The sequence below is a fragment of the Prionailurus bengalensis genome, chromosome D2 (assembly GCF_016509475.1).
Source record: "Prionailurus bengalensis isolate Pbe53 chromosome D2, Fcat_Pben_1.1_paternal_pri, whole genome shotgun sequence".
NCBI classification, from domain to species: domain Eukaryota; kingdom Metazoa; phylum Chordata; class Mammalia; order Carnivora; family Felidae; genus Prionailurus; species Prionailurus bengalensis.
The window spans coordinates 30,421,974-30,438,690 of record NC_057351.1 but is presented as its reverse complement, the minus strand read 5'-3'; the positions used below and the strand labels follow the sequence as shown (position 1 = coordinate 30,438,690).

Below are 16,717 nucleotides of genomic sequence, written 5' to 3'. Positions count from 1 at the left end.
GGGGCAGGAGCCTGCCAGGGAGTCACCAGTGTGAGAGGCTGGCGGGGCTGTGACAGGCACGGGGGCAGCCGGTGACGGAGCGGGCGGCCGGGGAGGCTCCAGGAGGAGGACCTGAAGGCTGCATCCGTGTATCCAGCATATCCCACCTTCTAGTCCCTTATAGGGGACTTACTGTCCCTTTTCTGTAAAGCAGCACTGGCGTGCCTTTAGTGTCACCATGGTGGGGCCTCCCTTGGGACCCTATGGGGCACAGGGGGCAGAGGCCGGACCCGGGGCCCTCCGCTGCGTCTGCGCAGGGACCCCTCTGCCCTGGGCAGCCTGGGACAAGCCCCTAGCTCCCCAGCACACTTGGGGCCGGCGCCAGCATGGGAGGTGACTGTCCAGCAAAACGTGCCCCTGGCCTCTCTGCCCTGAGCAGTGACCTCAGCAGCCGGCCAGATGAAGGCATCTCCTCTCTGAGACCAAAGGTCAGCCCTTTCCTCAACCCACCTTCGCTGAGACGAGCCCTCCTGGGGCCCTCAGCTCTTCCACGGGGACACCCTGCCTCCCCACCCACCCCACCCCCAGATTGTCCCCAGGAGAGCTCTGCCTCCTTCGTCTCCACCCAACTCCCTTCTGTTCTGTCCCTGTGGGCAAAGGCGCTGGCATTCAAAGACTTGGGCTCAAGTCCGGACTGTCTCCCAGCCGCCGACCCAGGGCGCTCTCCAGACGTCAGGGCCTCAGCGGCCTCGTCTTTGAACTGGGCAGAACCACAGCCCCACATCACAGGCTGCGTGATGGGAATATAAACTGTCCTGTGTTTAAGGCGTGAGCATGATGCTCTCTCCTAATGCAATCGCAGGCGGGATCGTTACTGGTCCCCGGGGCCCGCAGGCTCACCTCTGCCGCGAGCTGTCCCTGGGCCACTTGCCCAATGGCCAACGCTTGCCACTTTACTTCTGTACCTTTCCTTTTACCACTCCCCTTGCCCCCTCCACATGCCACGCCGCGTCTTCTCTTAGTGGGGCCACTGAGGCCTCTTCCTGGCTCCCTGGTTGGCTCTGATTTGTCCTCAAGCGCGGCTTCGCACAGCGGGATCGTGTCGCACCCTTTCGGAGAGACCCTCCTGGCATCTTCAGGGTGACGTCCAACCCCCTCCGTGCCTACCTCCCCCACCCCAACCTTTTCCCAGCCTTATCTCTTGCTCTATCCCTCCATGGGAGCTCGCTACCGTCATTCTAGATGATTCCTCCGTTCCCAGAGTGGGGAAGGGGAGAAAAAGCACATTCCTTAGGTCTCTACACCTTTACTACACCGTTTCCTTAGCTCACAATGTCTTTATGTGTGTTTTTACTTACTGACAACTTCCTTGTCTTTCACAGCTTGCTTCGAATGCTCCCCCTTCCACGAACCCTTTCTTGATTCCTCCTTTTAAAAGTAACCGCTCCTAAAGGGCGCCTGGGCGGCTCTGTCGGTTAAGCGTCTGACTTTGGCTCGGGTCATGATTTCATGGTTTGTGAACTCGAGCCCGGCATCGGGTTCTCTGCTGACAGCTCAGAGCCTGGAGCCTGCTTCAGATTCAATGTCTCCCTCGCTCTCTGCCCCTCCCCGCTCCCTCTCTCTCTCTCTCTCTCAAAAACAAATAAACATTTAAAAAATAATAAAAGTAATCACTCCTTCTCTTGCATTTTCCAACCTTGTTTAGCATTTACCTCACCCTGGATAGGAAGGACTATGATTCACCTTGTATCCCCAGGGCACTGAACAGCTTATAACCCTCCGTGGGCCAAGGTCGCTCGCCGCGCAGCCCCCAGGCAGCCTACAACCCTAAAGGGTACACAGCCAGCCCAGAAGTCAGGCCACTGGTGCGCAGCCTGCCTCTGCGGGGCTGGGGTGAGGAGGTGGAAAGTGGGGGTTCGCTGAACTCGCCTGGCCACGGTTTCTGCCCTCACAGGGCAGGTTCTCAGGGAAAGACTCTGACGGGTGAACGTGGGATACGAACACGTGAAATCACCACAGGAGTGGATGGCCCCCTGGGACCTCAGGCAGCATGGTTTCTTCTTTCTCCTGGTCTCCTCTGCGGGCCTCTCTGAGACAGGGAGGTGGACAGACGGGGAGAAGTTGACACGCAGCAGGTGCCGCTGTCTACCTGTGACTCCCCCCTGCCGCACAGCTGGCCATGATTCTTTGGAGTTCCTGCAGATTTCCAGAATCACCCACGCCCCAACCAACAGCTGCTACAAAGGTGGCTTGTCTCTCTCTCTCGGGACACAGTGAAGCCGACAGCCTGCCTCCATATGGGTAACGAACTTTCAGAAAAGCCCCCGCCGCCCAGTGGTTCCCGCTCCGGGCTGCGGCTGGACACTGTGGCGCGCAGGGAGGGTGAGTCCCTCCATAAACCGCAGTTGTAAGGTCCTCTGACTGTCACCCCACTTGTGACCGCCCCTCCCTCTGCCGCCCCCATGGCTCTTCACAGCCCCCAGCACGCACACAGCCTGCGTCCCGCGACGTGACTGCATGGCGGGCGAGCCTAGCTGCTTTCCCCCTAAATGTGTTTCACGGTGTGGGACTCCACAGTTGACCGGGTGCTTTAGCAGTAACCCTGTGAGATCATTATTTATATGTAAGAGATGAGCTCATGGAAACTCAGAGAGGTTAGTGGCTCTTCCAATGCCAAAGAGCGAGGCCTGGAGCGCTGGGCTCCACACCGGGGGCTCCTGCCCCGCAGAAACGGCCACCGTGGCCTCTCTGAGGGCTGGCCCGTGTCTCACCCATCTTGTGTCTCTTGCAGTGCATTGCACGGTGTCCTGTGGATAGAGGCATCCAGAATTTTTCGGTGTTGGAATGACTTTGTCTTCAACAGGGCAGAGAGGGAGGTAGGAGCGAGTCGACATCTTCCACAGCCTGAGCCACGTTTCCCCTCCACCCCCCCCCACCCTGAATTCAGCGGCAAGACGGGGCATCCTCTTCCAGAACCTCACGTGGCTGGGTACCGCGGCTCCTGCCGCCGGAGAGTCGCTGCTTCCTACAGACAGCACAGCCCCGACCGGCCCATCTTCCTGTCACGCGGGAGTCAGGGTCGCCAGAGCCGATCCTGAACAACACAAGGCGAGGTATAACGGACGCACAACTTACTTCGTGGAATATTCGTCTCTGGCCGGGCAGGCGGGCAAGGGCACCTTCAGTTTTACAGTGGCAGAACTCAGAAAAGCTAAGGACCTCGCAGGGCTGAGCGCTGCCCCCTCACCGGGGGTCCAAACAGCTGTTTGGAGCACAACTGTGGGGGCAGCCAGAAGGAAGGGCCACCAGCCACGGCTGGGAGAGTCACGGGAGACGTGACAGAGGGCAGAGGAGGGGAAAGGGGGCGGTGCAGCATCAGGGGGACTAGGTGTTAGAGTCCGGTCGTGGGGGGTTTCGCCCCGCGGACGTGGGTCCCGGGAGGCGTGGCCCCCCACACGGGGTCTAAGCCCCGAGCAGGGACATACCCTTGTGGATGGAGAATGCCAATTATCACACAGTCCAGCCCGAAGGGCTCCGTCTGCTTCCTCTAATCCAACAGCATCCTCTGTGCAACCTTAACGCTTAAGTAATGTTTTCTCTGGAAATATTTCAGACATTCAAAGAGCTATCGAGATAAAATAATGCGTCATGTTGTTTTATAGGTTTCTTAATTTCATAGAAATGAATTATATTGTAAATATTCTCTCTCTTTTTTTGAGAGAGCAAGAAAGAGAGTGAGTTCATGTGCACACAAGTGGGGGAGGGGCAGAGAGACAGGGAAAGAGAGTCCCAAGCGGGTGCTCAGCATAGAGCCCGACACGGGGCTCGATCCCACGATCCTGGGGTCACGACCTGAGCCGAAATCAAGAGTGGGACACTCAACCGACTAAGCCACCCAGGTGCCCTGTAAGTATTCTCTTGTAATTCGCTTTTTTCCCTCGATAGGATACGATGCATCCAAGGTATTTGCCTGGCCTGAGGTCAAGTTCATCCATGCTCACTGCGTATATTTCATTGGCGAAACTACCGCAGTTTAATATCCCACAATGTGTCTCCACTCTGCTACTGACAAATATTTAGGTTTTCTTTTCCTTTTTCCCATAATACACTTGGTGTCGCAGTGAACACCCTTTCCTCTCTTATGCACGTGTGAGTGTTTCTCAAGGACATCCCAGAAGGGGCAGCAACACTTGACCAGATGCTGCCAAATTATCCCTCCAAGTCACTTATCTCTCTTTACACGTGAGGAACCTGAGGCCCAGAGAGAGGACCGTGACCCGCTCAGAGTCCCTCAGGGTCTGGGACTGATTCCCAGTCCAGGGCTCTTCTGGCCACAGCACACTGCCTTTCCGGAACTCTCCATTTCCTTATTTTTATTTCTCCACAAATCCCAGTGACCACCCAGCGGGCGTTATCAGAGCCGATCTAGGAGAAACACATTATCAACGTTGTCCAGGAGGGCTGGGGATCTGGAAGTGCTTTGGGGAGGAAACGGGGAAGAAATTAACTTTAGAGAATTCCCCAGGCGGCTGGCTCTGAAGTGCAGAGAGGACGGCCGCGAGACAAGAGGCATTTCCAGGGGCGGCCGTGGTCTCCGTCCCCTTCCCACGCTGCCTCCCTGGCCCTTCCCTCCCGGCGTTGGGGACTTCCCTACCTCTGCAAGGTAACAGCCAGCCCTCCTCTGGGGCAAGATGGTTGCCTGAAATGGGGCCACAAAGGCCTGAATTTGGAGCCCAGGGTCTGAGCTTTATTGACTGGCCATCTGATTTCAAAAGCACGACCTCTTCGACCTCTTTGGTCTGGTTTGACCCTGGCTCCCTTTACCCACAGCCTCTGCTCTAAACGATGTCATCAGCACACAGGTGTCACTAGGGAACCTGCTGGGCATGCAAAAGGGACAATGGCAGGAGGGGAGGCCTGTGGGGACAGCAGGCCACATTAGGGACTGGGACCTTTCACCTAAGGGCGAATGAAAGGAGGAAGTGCTTTCAAGAGGGTTATGCAGTAGCTTTTCAAAGATCGTTCAGGCTTCTGGATGAAGAAGGGATCCCAGGAGGCCGGTTAGGGGCTTCTACGGAGACTAAGGTGAGAGGTGGGGCAGTTCTAACAGGAGCGCTGGGGAGGAGCTGGATGCAGTCGGCAGGGTGGGAGGCGGGGTGGGATCGGTGGGGCTTGCTGGTGCGTGGGATGGGAGGGAAAAGGCAGTGTCCGGGCTGACTCCCAGGTTGCAGCCCAGGTGCTGGGCATGTGTGGTGGTGACACCATTTCCCAGGACCAGGGATGTTGGACAAGGGCCAGGCCTGGGAGAAAGAGGCTGGCTTTGGCTGCGTGCGCTCTGAGGATGGGCGGCCTGTGACGCCTCCAGGTGGAGAAGTCACGGAGGCCACCTAGTGTGGTTCGTAGGTGGGGAAGGTTCTCCCGCCTGGAAACCCGCAACGGCTCCTCTCAGTGTGTAAGAGCCTCATGCCGAGTTTTGCGGCCAAGCGTCTGCAGAATCTAAATCAAACGGTTAGTGATGGCAGCCAAAGAGAAACCCTCACGAGTGTATCCATCTTGGTCTGTTTCCACCTCCCATCTGAGGACAAATGACTTGCCCCAGTGGGTGGTTTTGCCTAGATTATACACGGAGCGCACACCGGGCGTTATGTTTGCATCGACAGCAGAACTAAGGGACAAGGCTATGGCAGGGGCGGAGGGGTTAAGAGTTTGTCAGGTAGAAACAGAGAGCAAAGCAATCAGAACATCATGAGTGGATGTGAACCCATGAGACACTAGGATATGGGCAGGGCAGGTGAGAAGTCCATTTTACTGAAAGAAAAAGGAGTACAGCGTAATGGGAGACAGGTCACAGAGCCTAGGCTTGAGAGACAAATGGCCTTGTCACTGGGGTGGGGTGTGTAGGAGCACTAGGGAGCCATGGATGGTTTTTGAGCCATCGAGTAGAATTGATAGGACCCAACGATGATGGCGTACATGGATGAAGAAGAAGAAGGCATTGATGTTGCCACTGGCTTGGAGCCTGGGTGTTTGGGAGATCAGATGGGCCATGAGACGGGACTGCAAAGACAGAAGGGGAAGGTGGAGGTGGGAGAGGAGGAAAGAAGCTGACACAGCACAAAAGCCTGGGGGAAGAAAAAAGCAGAAATAGGGAGAGTTGGAATCCAATAGGAGGATCTCTTATCAGGCTGGCCCTCAGGGATGTGCTTTAAGGAATAGCCAGGAATGACTCAGAATTAACCCGCCAATTATTTGCAAATAAAGCAGAGTGGACCTGACCACGGTATTTCTTTAGTGTAAATGTTCCCCCTAACACATCCATCAGCTCTGCACTCTTTTTCTTTATTAATGGCACCCAGGGACACTTTGGTCTAAATTCTCCCTTTTCTGGGTTAGCTGAGTCGGTGTGTTTGTTTGTGCGTGGAGGGGTCTGCTCTGCGGCAGTCCGAGAGAGGTGAGGGGGGCTTTCTCCAGGCTGGAAGCTATGGCCATAGTCCCCATCCATGAAAATGTCCTGAGACTGTTGGCGGGGGGGGGGGATCGGGAATCTGCCACCAGGGCAAACGGGGCAAGGCTAGACAAGGTTCAGGACATGTGGACACCAGCTCCTCTCACCACCTATGGAAAATAACCAAGTCCAGAGAGGCAGTTCCAACTCGGACATAATAGCAGCACATGAGATAATGGAGCCCTGCGCATAGGCTCACAGACTTCCGTTCCTGGAAGGGGCTTCTCCTCCCTTAAGCATCCTCCACATCATTGCTAGCATACAAGTTGGATCAGGTCACATCCCTGCTTCCCAAACCTTCTCTGACACCACATCATCTCCTGAAGGGGAACAAAGCCAGGCCGCAGGTGTTCACTGCTCTCCACGCCGGCACCCACAGCAGACATCATTAAGCGATTACCGCATAGTCTGCTGAGCCTGCATGTAGCCTCAGGATCTGACTCTGCACTCTCCAGGCAGCCACTGCTAATCGATCACCCTCGGGATGAAAACCATCTCCCTCTCTTTGGAGGAAGAGAGCTGGAACTCCTCAGCTTGGCCTTTTGCTATCTTTTCCCACCCTGATTTCAGATCACTGCTTCTGTGCTCCAGCTTCCTTCACCTGCTCGCCATTCCCCAACAGTCTGCCTTTTTCTTATTCTCAGAGCCTCTGTCCAGGCCGGTGTCTCAGCCCGGAATGCCCTCTATGCCGACTGCTGGTTGTCTCTCCATTATCTGTTCTTCCACGTCTGACGGCAACAGACTTGAATCTGGGCATATGGCTGCCCAGCCAAAAAAAACAAAAAAAAACTCTGCCTGGCCTCCCTTGGACCCGGTAACCATGTGACTAAGAGCTGACCACTGGGATCCGAGCAGAAGTGATGCATGTCGGGATTTTCTTTTTCCTTCCAGTTTTGCTCTTAAAGGTTTGGGTATATGTTCCCCCAGCCTCCTTCTTCTCTCATACTAGCCAGGGATGGTGAGGACAAAACGATTGTCAGCCTCACGCCACGTGAAGAAGATGGCAAGGCCACCTTCCCAGCCCTGAACCACAGTCCTCTGGCCTGCTAAGGAAGGGGCCTCCCCTCTACCTTGTTAGGGCCCCTGTATCTGGAGCTCTGTTGTTATGGGGGCAGCTCAATCTATACCCTAACTGTATGCCCTCCCGCCAACCTCCAGTGCCACCTGTTCGGGGAACTTTTCCTTGAGTCCCGAGCTCCTCTGGGAGCCCTGGCACTTCGTATGCCTCTCATCAGCACACTGTAAACCAGTGGATGGCCATGGGCTCTCCCATGAGCCAGGCCGAAGGCAACTTCTCTCCTGCCTGTACCAGGGCTGGTTAAGGTGCTAATGCAAAGATCTCACCATCCCACCCGTCATCCATGCTTTGGCAGTCTAAACCTCTTGGCCTGGTGGCCAAATCGTGACTCTGACCTACACTTCCACCTCAGAGGCGAGGCCCCACAGCCGTCTGCACCAGCGGCTCAGCTGACGAGGCTCCTTCCGTGTGAAATCCCTCACCGTGCCAACCCCACCCAGCCCCAGCGTGGCGGGCCTGAAGGAGCTGCTTCCTTGATGGCTGGAGCCCATATTGTCCTGCTCTTCATTTGTTGCGAAGAACAAGGAGTGGGAGTTTCCCTAATCTTTGTATGCTTCCTCAAGTGGCCTGGGAAGTCCCACAGTGTGTGCATTGGTTCCCAAAGCCCTTCCCCTGTCCCACCAGGTCATATCCTTTGCAAACAGCTCACGCTTACTCCTCTGAACTTCTGGTGGCTGTGACTGTCCTAGTGAGGCCCAACCTTCAGCACCCTGGCCCAGGCCTGCGGGCCCATCACGGCCCTGGAAAACAACGCATGTGGCCCAGGAGCGGTCAGATCTCAGCCAGTACGTGGCTATTTTGGGACAGGGAGGATCCTGGGAGGATGCTGGCGAGGTCAGAGTAGGAAGGGAAGGAGGTGGGTTTTCTGCCCATGATTATGTGTCCTGAGCCCTCTGGAGGCCATCCAGGGGCCCAAGGCTGCCACTAGGAAGGACACACCCAGGGCTCCGCCTTAGCGCAGCCAGCCACAGAGGCAGACTGGGGGCAGGCATGGGCTCAAGATTCCAGGCTCGGATCCCAGCGGCCACAGGAGGCAGAAAGAGCGTGTGTTTATGTGTTCTGTACCAACAGCGGTGACTTCAGCATCAGGCAAGACTCAGGACACTCTCAGGGTGGGGTGGGGTGGGGTGTGTGGTGTATGAAGGCGGGAAGGTGTCAGAAACCAGCCAGAGGGCAGATGAAGAACACAGGAAAGAATCCAACCTCTCAGGAATGATCCCTGATGCTCACTTACTGAAGATGCGTTGAGCATCTCTGTACGGGCACGTTCTTAGATGCCAGCGGGACAGAAATGATGACGCTTTGACTTTGTGGGCAGCACTTTCCAGCGGTATAAGTCCTGCAAATATCAGGAACCTCAAAGTGGTTCACAAAGTGGTTTTATAAACTCTGACCCTACGGAAATAATCTGAGAGGCATCATTTAGGTTCAAGAACGAGAGTGGTGTTCTACTCATGAGTCTGGACACCAGAAATCCACGCTGCCTGTTTGGAGTGTTCTGGGAGCGGCCATCCATCAGTATGAAGTGTTCGGTACTGTTCCTGGCACGTAGCAGGTACTGGGTTAGGGGCAGTGGCAGCGAGCGCTGTTACTGGCAACAGCTGGGCAGCCGTGTGGCCTGCAGCCTCCAGCGTGGAGGGGGTAACTTCACCATGGGGCGAGAACCCTCGGGCTGGACGGAAGGAGAAGGTGCAGAGACCCACCCGAGAGGACCCAGCCCATCTCAGCAGATGCATTTTACTCCGCGGTTCCGTTGTCTGAGATGCTTCCACGTGGCCCTTCCAGTCCTTTCCTGCTGGGAGAGCATCTTAGTCTCCTGATTTTTGCCTCAATTTGGGGTCCTCTTATTAAATTCTCCTGATGTTACCCACCTGTCTCTGATCTATAATTTGGGCCAAACTGCCCTCCGGGTGATTCTCCAACACCCTAAACACCCCTCCCAGGAGCCTTTGCTCTCTCCTCCCATCTCCTGCCTGCCGGGTCCCTGCTGGTGGCCCCTCCCCACCCCTCCGCACTGTGTCCCTCCTTCCCACCACCTCTGAGCGCTCCGCCCTTGCTTTACCGCTCCCTCCTCCCAGTCCAAGACCCCTGGGTCACACACAGACTCCCAGAAGTGAGGAGAGGTGAAGAACCTTTCCTCGGAAAGCAGAAGTGAGGAGAGATTGGAACCTTTCCTCCTTCCTGCCACATCCCTCCCCAGCCCCGAGCCTCCCAGGACTGCCTGAGCCAGACTCTCCCAAGTGCAAAATTGACGCCTGTCCCCACTTGGAGGGCAGGCGGGACACGTGAAGCCCAATCAGGAAGGAGAGGGAGAAGCCTCCGCCTCACCATAAATGTGCAGCCCACGCGGCCCCCAGCACCAGGGCACGGCGCTTGACAGGACTTCTGTGCATCTTCAAGTACAAGAGAAATTGAGGCACTGACAAGAACAGTACTTTCTAAGAATCAGGAAAAGCGCTAAGTACTTTGCATGACTGTCTCACAGAGTCTCCACCATACAGCTGCAAGGTGGCTACTAACCCCATTTGTCACACCAGGCAACTGAGACACAGAGGTTCAGTAATTCTCTCAAAGTCACACAGCTGATAAATGGCAGAGCGGGACCCCAAACCTCTATTGTCTGTGGCTCCAAGTGTCCTGCCCTTCAGCCGCATTCTAGACTTGGAGCAGAAGGCGGTGGCAGTTGACGGAGAGCTATGGGGACAACAGGCAGGCTTAGCTGAAGCATGGGCTGCCCTAGAGGGCCCGACGCTTACGGGTGCTCCGCCCAGGCCCTGCCACCCTTCCCTCACCTTCATCCCAGCTCATTAATCTTGGCATTCTTTTGCCAACAAGTTTCCCAGATGCCAGCACTCAACGTCCTGGGCCCTGTGGGAGGGAGAGAGCTTCCCAGGACTCTGGACACCCTTTTAATTAACCCGGACGACCCTCTCCCGACGGGCCAGCTGAATCCCGTCGTGGCCCCACCGTTTCCCGTGGTCGCGCCCTCAACAGTGACTCCGCCCCAGCTTCCCTCATTCCTCTGACAATGTGGGCTCCCCATTTCCCACACGCCCACCACCTGTTGGCCTCCTTGCCCTGGCCTGGGGACCCTGGGTGAGGACTACCGGGACCCCTGGGCGCCTGTGCCCTGTGGGGGTCCTGCCATTGTCACATGCCCGCAGAGGGTGGAAAGGAGCCTACTTGGGGCTGACAGAGGCCCTGAGCAGGGCAAGCCCCTCTGTGATTACTCGAGGGTGTCCCCGCTCCTCATTTTCTCTTTCTGGAGCTTCCTTCCTGCCCCACAAAAAAAAGGATAGCCCATCCCAGTTACTCACGGAGCAGTGACACTTGTCCATCTGTCATTCTCATAGCTGAATCCTAATGACTACTCACCTAGAAGAGCCCTCGTGAGCTGTAACTGGTCACTATCATTAACGGTGGACTGTGCCATTGAACTCACCACGCAGTAGGGAGCCCAGCACGGAGTGGGAACCCCGGGTGAGGAGCACAGGAAGAGCACTCGAGCAGGAGTCCTCACTAGTGATCTGAGCAGATAGGGCCGGTCGACGGCAAAAGCGGGATCAGAGTCCAGATTACCCCCCCCCCCCCCCCGCCCACCACCACCTTGCAGCCTCGAGTCCGTGTGTGAGTATGCATTGACGCGTGTCGCCTAGATGCCGTCCAGCAAACGCACAGCGCCCTGAGCCATCCGGCTAGGGCAGGCAAGTTTTACAAGGATGGACTCATTCATTCATTTGTGTAACAATTTTGTACACCTACTGTGTGTCGGGAGTTGGGGGCACAACGGTGAACTTGACGAGCCAGGTCCCTGCCCCCCTGGGCTTGTGTTTTCTTCAACTCTGCATAACACTTCGTAATTTTCTGAACGCAGCCATGCCCATCGTCATACGTGATTTCACCCCCTGGCGGGCTCCCCCTCCTCCCTCAGAAGGGTTTACAGATGAACGAATACGCGAACAACTGAATGACAAACGGCAGGTGGGCGGGCCAGCTGACCAGCCGAGGGGAGGTAAGCATTTCAGATCCCGTCATTCCCATCTTTCACATCAACAGTGATGCCGCGAGCAGGCGTGGTGAGATCACGCCCACTAAGGGGGCCTCCGGTTCCGGTCCCCCTCCCGGTCACCTATTCGCAGGGCTCCTTACCTGGTGGGCAGTGACACCCTGCAGACGTCTTCGGGGGGGCCTCCCGGCGCCTCCGAGAGTGGAGCTTCCATTTCTGCGAAAGGAGACGGAGAAGAGGGATCACGGATTGGAAGGCCAAGCCCTGGGAAGGGTCTGCAGGCTGGTGGGGATGGAGGGGGAGAAAGGGCCACCTGGGGCCCGGCGGGAGGACTGTTCCTGGATCAAAGACTGGCCACAGGCGTCTGCGTAATAAGAAGCAGATGGAGAAGGTCCTATCTAGGGAATCTCAGTGTCTGATGTCTTCTGAGTGCTCTTAAAGAAATTAACCCCAACCCCAAGGCCCTATAAACCAGTTGTGGCCTCCCTGCACTCCACAATCACGGGCACAATGACCCACTTTTCTCGGCTCTCTGCTAATTGTTTCCTGTCTAGGTCTGGGCTCCTGATTGATCCTGGCGTCAGGGACAGTGACTTCTGTTCTGGGGTCCCTCACAGCCAGGCACAGGCGGGCCTGGGCAGCGGTGGGGGAGAGGGGTTGAGCAGACCACCTTGTCCCCCCCATGGAAACTCTTCCTTTGCAAAGCACCGAGCCAATCAGGAAGGGCCCCAAGGAAGTGGCAGCAAGAAGACCGAGGCGTCTCCTGCCCTCGCAGCTGCCATTTCCGTGGTGGCGATGGACAGGGACACGGCTGTAAGCACCAGCATCCCAACTTTTCAAAGGGCAGTGCGCCGAGCGCCTCGGTCCCCCAGCCACACAGCGTGGGCCACACTGGCACAGAGGCTACAAGGGCCGCTTCCGGGGCGAGGCTACCCGCGTTCCTACGCAGTCCTCCGACCCTGAGCAGGATTAAGCCTCGCTGGGTTAATGGGAGGATTGAATGGTCGATGCAGAGAAGGAGCGGAGCCTGCCCGCCCCCCGCCCCCCGCCCCTGCCAGGAGGCACACACGATGCGTTGGCTCTTGTCACACTCCCAGGTTACAGGTGAGGAACCCCACGCACAGGGCGGGGAGACTAACACGGCCAAGGTCAGAGGTGGAGTATGGCAGGCACCGGGCTCGGATGCTAGTTGGGCAGTTAGAACCTGGTAGCCCCGGGGCCAAGTTAGCCTCTAGATGTGTTTTATTCGGTTCCTCCAGTGATGGTTTTTTTTTCATTGACTTTGTTTCCAGTAGTTTGAAGTGACTGATTTCACATGTAAAGCTGCCACAGCCACAGCCACAGCCACAGCCACAGCCACCGTGGCTCGCAGGCGCTGACTCTGACCAGTATACTGAGGTCCCTGCATGCGAAGCAGGTGGGAGGCCAGCGGCCCAGCCCCCAATGCACATTTCTCCATCGTCTGCCTCCTCAGTGCTGTGTGGTTCCGCCGCTCAGGCTGGGCCCCGGGAGAGGTAAAGAAAGTCATAGGATTTGGTGTCAGCTGTTTGGAGGGTGGAGACGGAAGGTCAGGAAAGCTTCATGAGGATGTGTAATGTCTGCGGAGCCCCCCCACCCCACCCGGGGGAACTACCACTAAGCTGGCCGATTTTGCCCGGAGAATCACCTCTATTTCTCACAGTCTAACTCTAAGGGAGATTTAATAGTGATCTCATGTTCTACGTCAGGAAACGGAGGCTCAGAGAGGCTGAGTGACCTGGTGGAGTCACACAGCTGTGTCCGCGGTGGGTCTGGGATGAGACCTCGGATCTTTTGACCCAAAGTCCACTCCATCCTGCTGGAGAGAGGTGCACGACGCCCCCGCGCGAGAGAGTACAGCAGACCAGGCGGTGGGGGTTGGGGGGGGGCGTTGCTGGGCAGAGGCTCTGAAGGCAGAAGGGGGCTGAAGGTCAACATAGACAGGAGGGAGGGGAAGGGAAGAATGTTCCAAAGGGGAGGCCCTCGCTCACAAAGGGCGGCTGACACACACATATTAGATAGACAGATGTTGAGGTCAGGCTGCGGGTGGATCCCTACCAGGCAAACAAATGACCCCCCAGCACAAAGTCTAGTGAAGGGCCCAGCTCTGAGCCCAGCTCACGAATCCACTCCTCGCTGGGGGACCACGTGCATCCACCTGCAACCTTCCCACCAATAACCTGTGGGCTCTTCAAGGGGCTTATTTGTGGCTGTGCCCGGCACACAGTAGGCATGTGACTTACGTCCGCTAACAGGCAGGGCCAGCCGGTGAGTGACAAGCCAAGGCCAGCTGGGTTTGCACAGGGTTGCGCTCACTCAACCCCAGCGACACGCCAAGCAGAGGTTGGGTCCTGGAGCTAGAGAATGCAACGCAAGGGGTGGACGGGGCCCCTGCCTTCGCGGGGCTCACCTTCTGGTGGGGGAGACAGAGAAACAAACAAGCAACCAATTCAGTGGTAAGTGTGGCAGAGAAAAATAAAGTAGGGTAAAGCGAACAGTGATGGCAGGAGGTATTGGAAACTCGGGGGTCAGAGAAGGGGTCTCTGTGGAGGGGACGTTCAGCACTGACCTGGCGCGAGCAAGGAAATGAGTCATGCGCAGACGTGGAGGGGGTGTGTTCCAGACAGAAGGAAGCAGAAGCAAAGGCCCTGAGACAGACGGCGCAGAGGATTAAGGGTGCTAGAGGGGGTCGGGGCAGCATGGCTGGAGGGCTGAGCGCGGTGGGAGGGCACAGGGCAGGGCACTGGCAAAGGCTGAATTTATAGTGACACAGGCCCCTGACATTTCCATGCCCTCTTGACAGCCAGGAAACTTGCTGCTTACAGTTGGATGCTGTGGCCTTGCTCTAATTCGCTACCGTTATCCCGGATGAGAGCCCAGCAGGTGCTCGGTGCTTCCCTGGATCCTTCAGCTCCCAGCCCCTCCTTCTCCCGCCTCCTTCCTTCCCAACCCCAGCGCCCTTCCCCCAACGTCCCTGTCAACTGATGACCCTGAGAAAACAGAAGCAGCCAGAAGAGGCCTGCCAGCGGCTCCCGCCACCGTGCACACCCGCCCACATGCGCCTGCGACGGCACCTGCCCCTTCTCTCTGCTTCTCCCACGTGAGGCCAACCTTGCACCTGCATGCACACCAGGCTTTCCCCGCCCACCCACATCAGGAATTCCCTGCTCTAGGCTCCATCCGGGGCTCTCATCAGGCTCGGCCTTTGCTATAAAGGGCCAGCTACGGAATAGTTCAGGCTGTGCGAACTGCACGACGACACAACCACTCAGCTGTGCTGCTGGAGGCGAGAAGCAGCCACAGAAAACACGAAACGCAAAGCTGTGTTCCGGTAAAGACACATTTACGAAAACAGGCTGCGGCCGGGACGTAGCTGTCGCCTGCCACTCCCTGATGTAATCATTAGGCAGACACGCTGCTGTTCCTCCCACCATGAGGAGAAAGGAAAAGAAAAATCCTCTCTTGACCACGCTCTTTCCCAGGCAAACTCCTGGAGCACCCCTGCAAGGCTCTGACCCTCCCTCCACCAAGCGCTGTCCCCCAGGTCGTCAGTGACCCCCATGTTGCTAAGCCCAGGGGACAGTCCTTCTCATCTCAGCCTGTGACAGTGTTCGCTCGCCCCTCCTTCTTCCTGACACACCCTCTCCACCTGGCTGCCAGGACGCCACCCTCCCAGTTTCCCTCCTGCCAGTCCGTGCTCCTTCTGTCTCCTCTGTTGGTTCCTTCTTATCTATTTGGAGGCCGCAGGGCCCTGGCTCACCTCTTTTCTCTCTGCTCTGGCTCCTGAGGGCCCTCGCCCTGCGTCACGTCTCCTCTGTACGTGACGATGCCGCCCTCACTGCCCCTCCTGCTCGGATCTTCCTCCAGAACCAGACGCACGTATCCAGCTCCCGACTTAACATCTCCATTGATAGGATCTCAAAATTAGCTTGGCAAAACCGGGCCCTTCATATTTCGTCCCCACTCCCCTGGGCCTGCCCCTCCGCTGTCTTCCTCGTCTCAGAGAAAGGTGACTTCGTGTCGCCAGACCCTGGAGGTCATCAGTGATGCTTCCTTCGCTCTCACTCCACGCCCATTTGGCCAGCTACTCCTGTTCTCCACTTTCTGGACACATCCAGGATCTGACCCCTTTCCACCACCTCGGCACTACACCCAGTTCAAGCTTCATCATCTCTGTCCCAGTCACTGTGATAACCTCCTGGCGACCCCCTCGTGATAACCTCGTGATAACTCCCTGCCTTTAGCCTTGCCCCACAGAGCATTCTCAACAGGGCCGCCAGGGGGCCATACAGGCCTCCTTGATGCTCCTGCTCATGCCAGGCTTTCTCCTACCCCAGGGCCTTTGAACTTGTTGGCCTGTCTGCTTGGGATGTTCATTTCCTAGCTAACCACCGTCTCACTCTCAGAGAGGTCTTCTCTGCCCCCAGTGCCCTCTTGCGACATACTTCCTATCCCTCCTCCCTGTTTGACTTTTCTCCTTTGGATTTTGTTGCGTTGTTGGCTCATTTATCTTGCTTCCTGTCTACGCTGATCACAGGAAGGTAAGTTCCACAAGGACATGGTCTGTTTTCGGCTCTCCCACTGTGTATTAAGCAAAAGATATAGCCCCTCGGGGCCTCAGTTTCCTCATGTCTAAAACGGGGATGACATTAGTTATCCCCGGGACTACACAGGCCAGGTAGAAGGATAAAATGAGATGAGATCAGAAAACAAAAAGAGTGTCCAGATGTAAAGAACCGGGAGCGTCATATCGCCCGTGCCTAGAACAAGGCCCGGCACCTGGTAGGTGCTCAATAAACAGCGGTTGTTCATAAATCAGGAGATCTCACATCGAGGTGTGGACTTCCGATCTCTCTTATCCAATGGGGCATCTGGCAGCACTGGGCCATGGCGACGACTGGGTGGTGCTGAGAGATGGCTGTCCCTTTTATGTGAGCATGTGCCGCCCAGGTCATCACAGTACCTCTCCCTGGCCGGCTTCGCTTACTTAGGCCACCAGCCTGGCCCCGCTTAGGCATCCGAGCTTGAGACCCCTGGTGAGAAATGTCCAAGAGGAGGCTCGGGGGTGGGTGGAGAACCTGCCAAGACTCCAGCGTGGACCCCCAGTCACCCTGGATGGAGCAGCCCTCCT

The 16,717-nt window shown here is 56.8% G+C and overlaps 1 protein-coding gene across 4 annotated transcripts in view; it reads right to left on the bottom strand.

Annotated features, from left to right (window-relative positions):
* Positions 1 to 16,717, bottom strand: part of COL13A1 (collagen type XIII alpha 1 chain) — a 145,139-nt gene that overhangs the window by 116,503 nt on the left and 11,919 nt on the right. For all 4 annotated transcript variants that reach the window (XM_043596520.1, XM_043596521.1, XM_043596523.1 and 1 more), the window contains exon 2: positions 11,712 to 11,784. In XM_043596520.1, the coding sequence (XP_043452455.1) occupies positions 11,712 to 11,784 (73 nt within the window). The remainder of the gene's footprint in view (positions 1 to 11,711; positions 11,785 to 16,717) is intronic.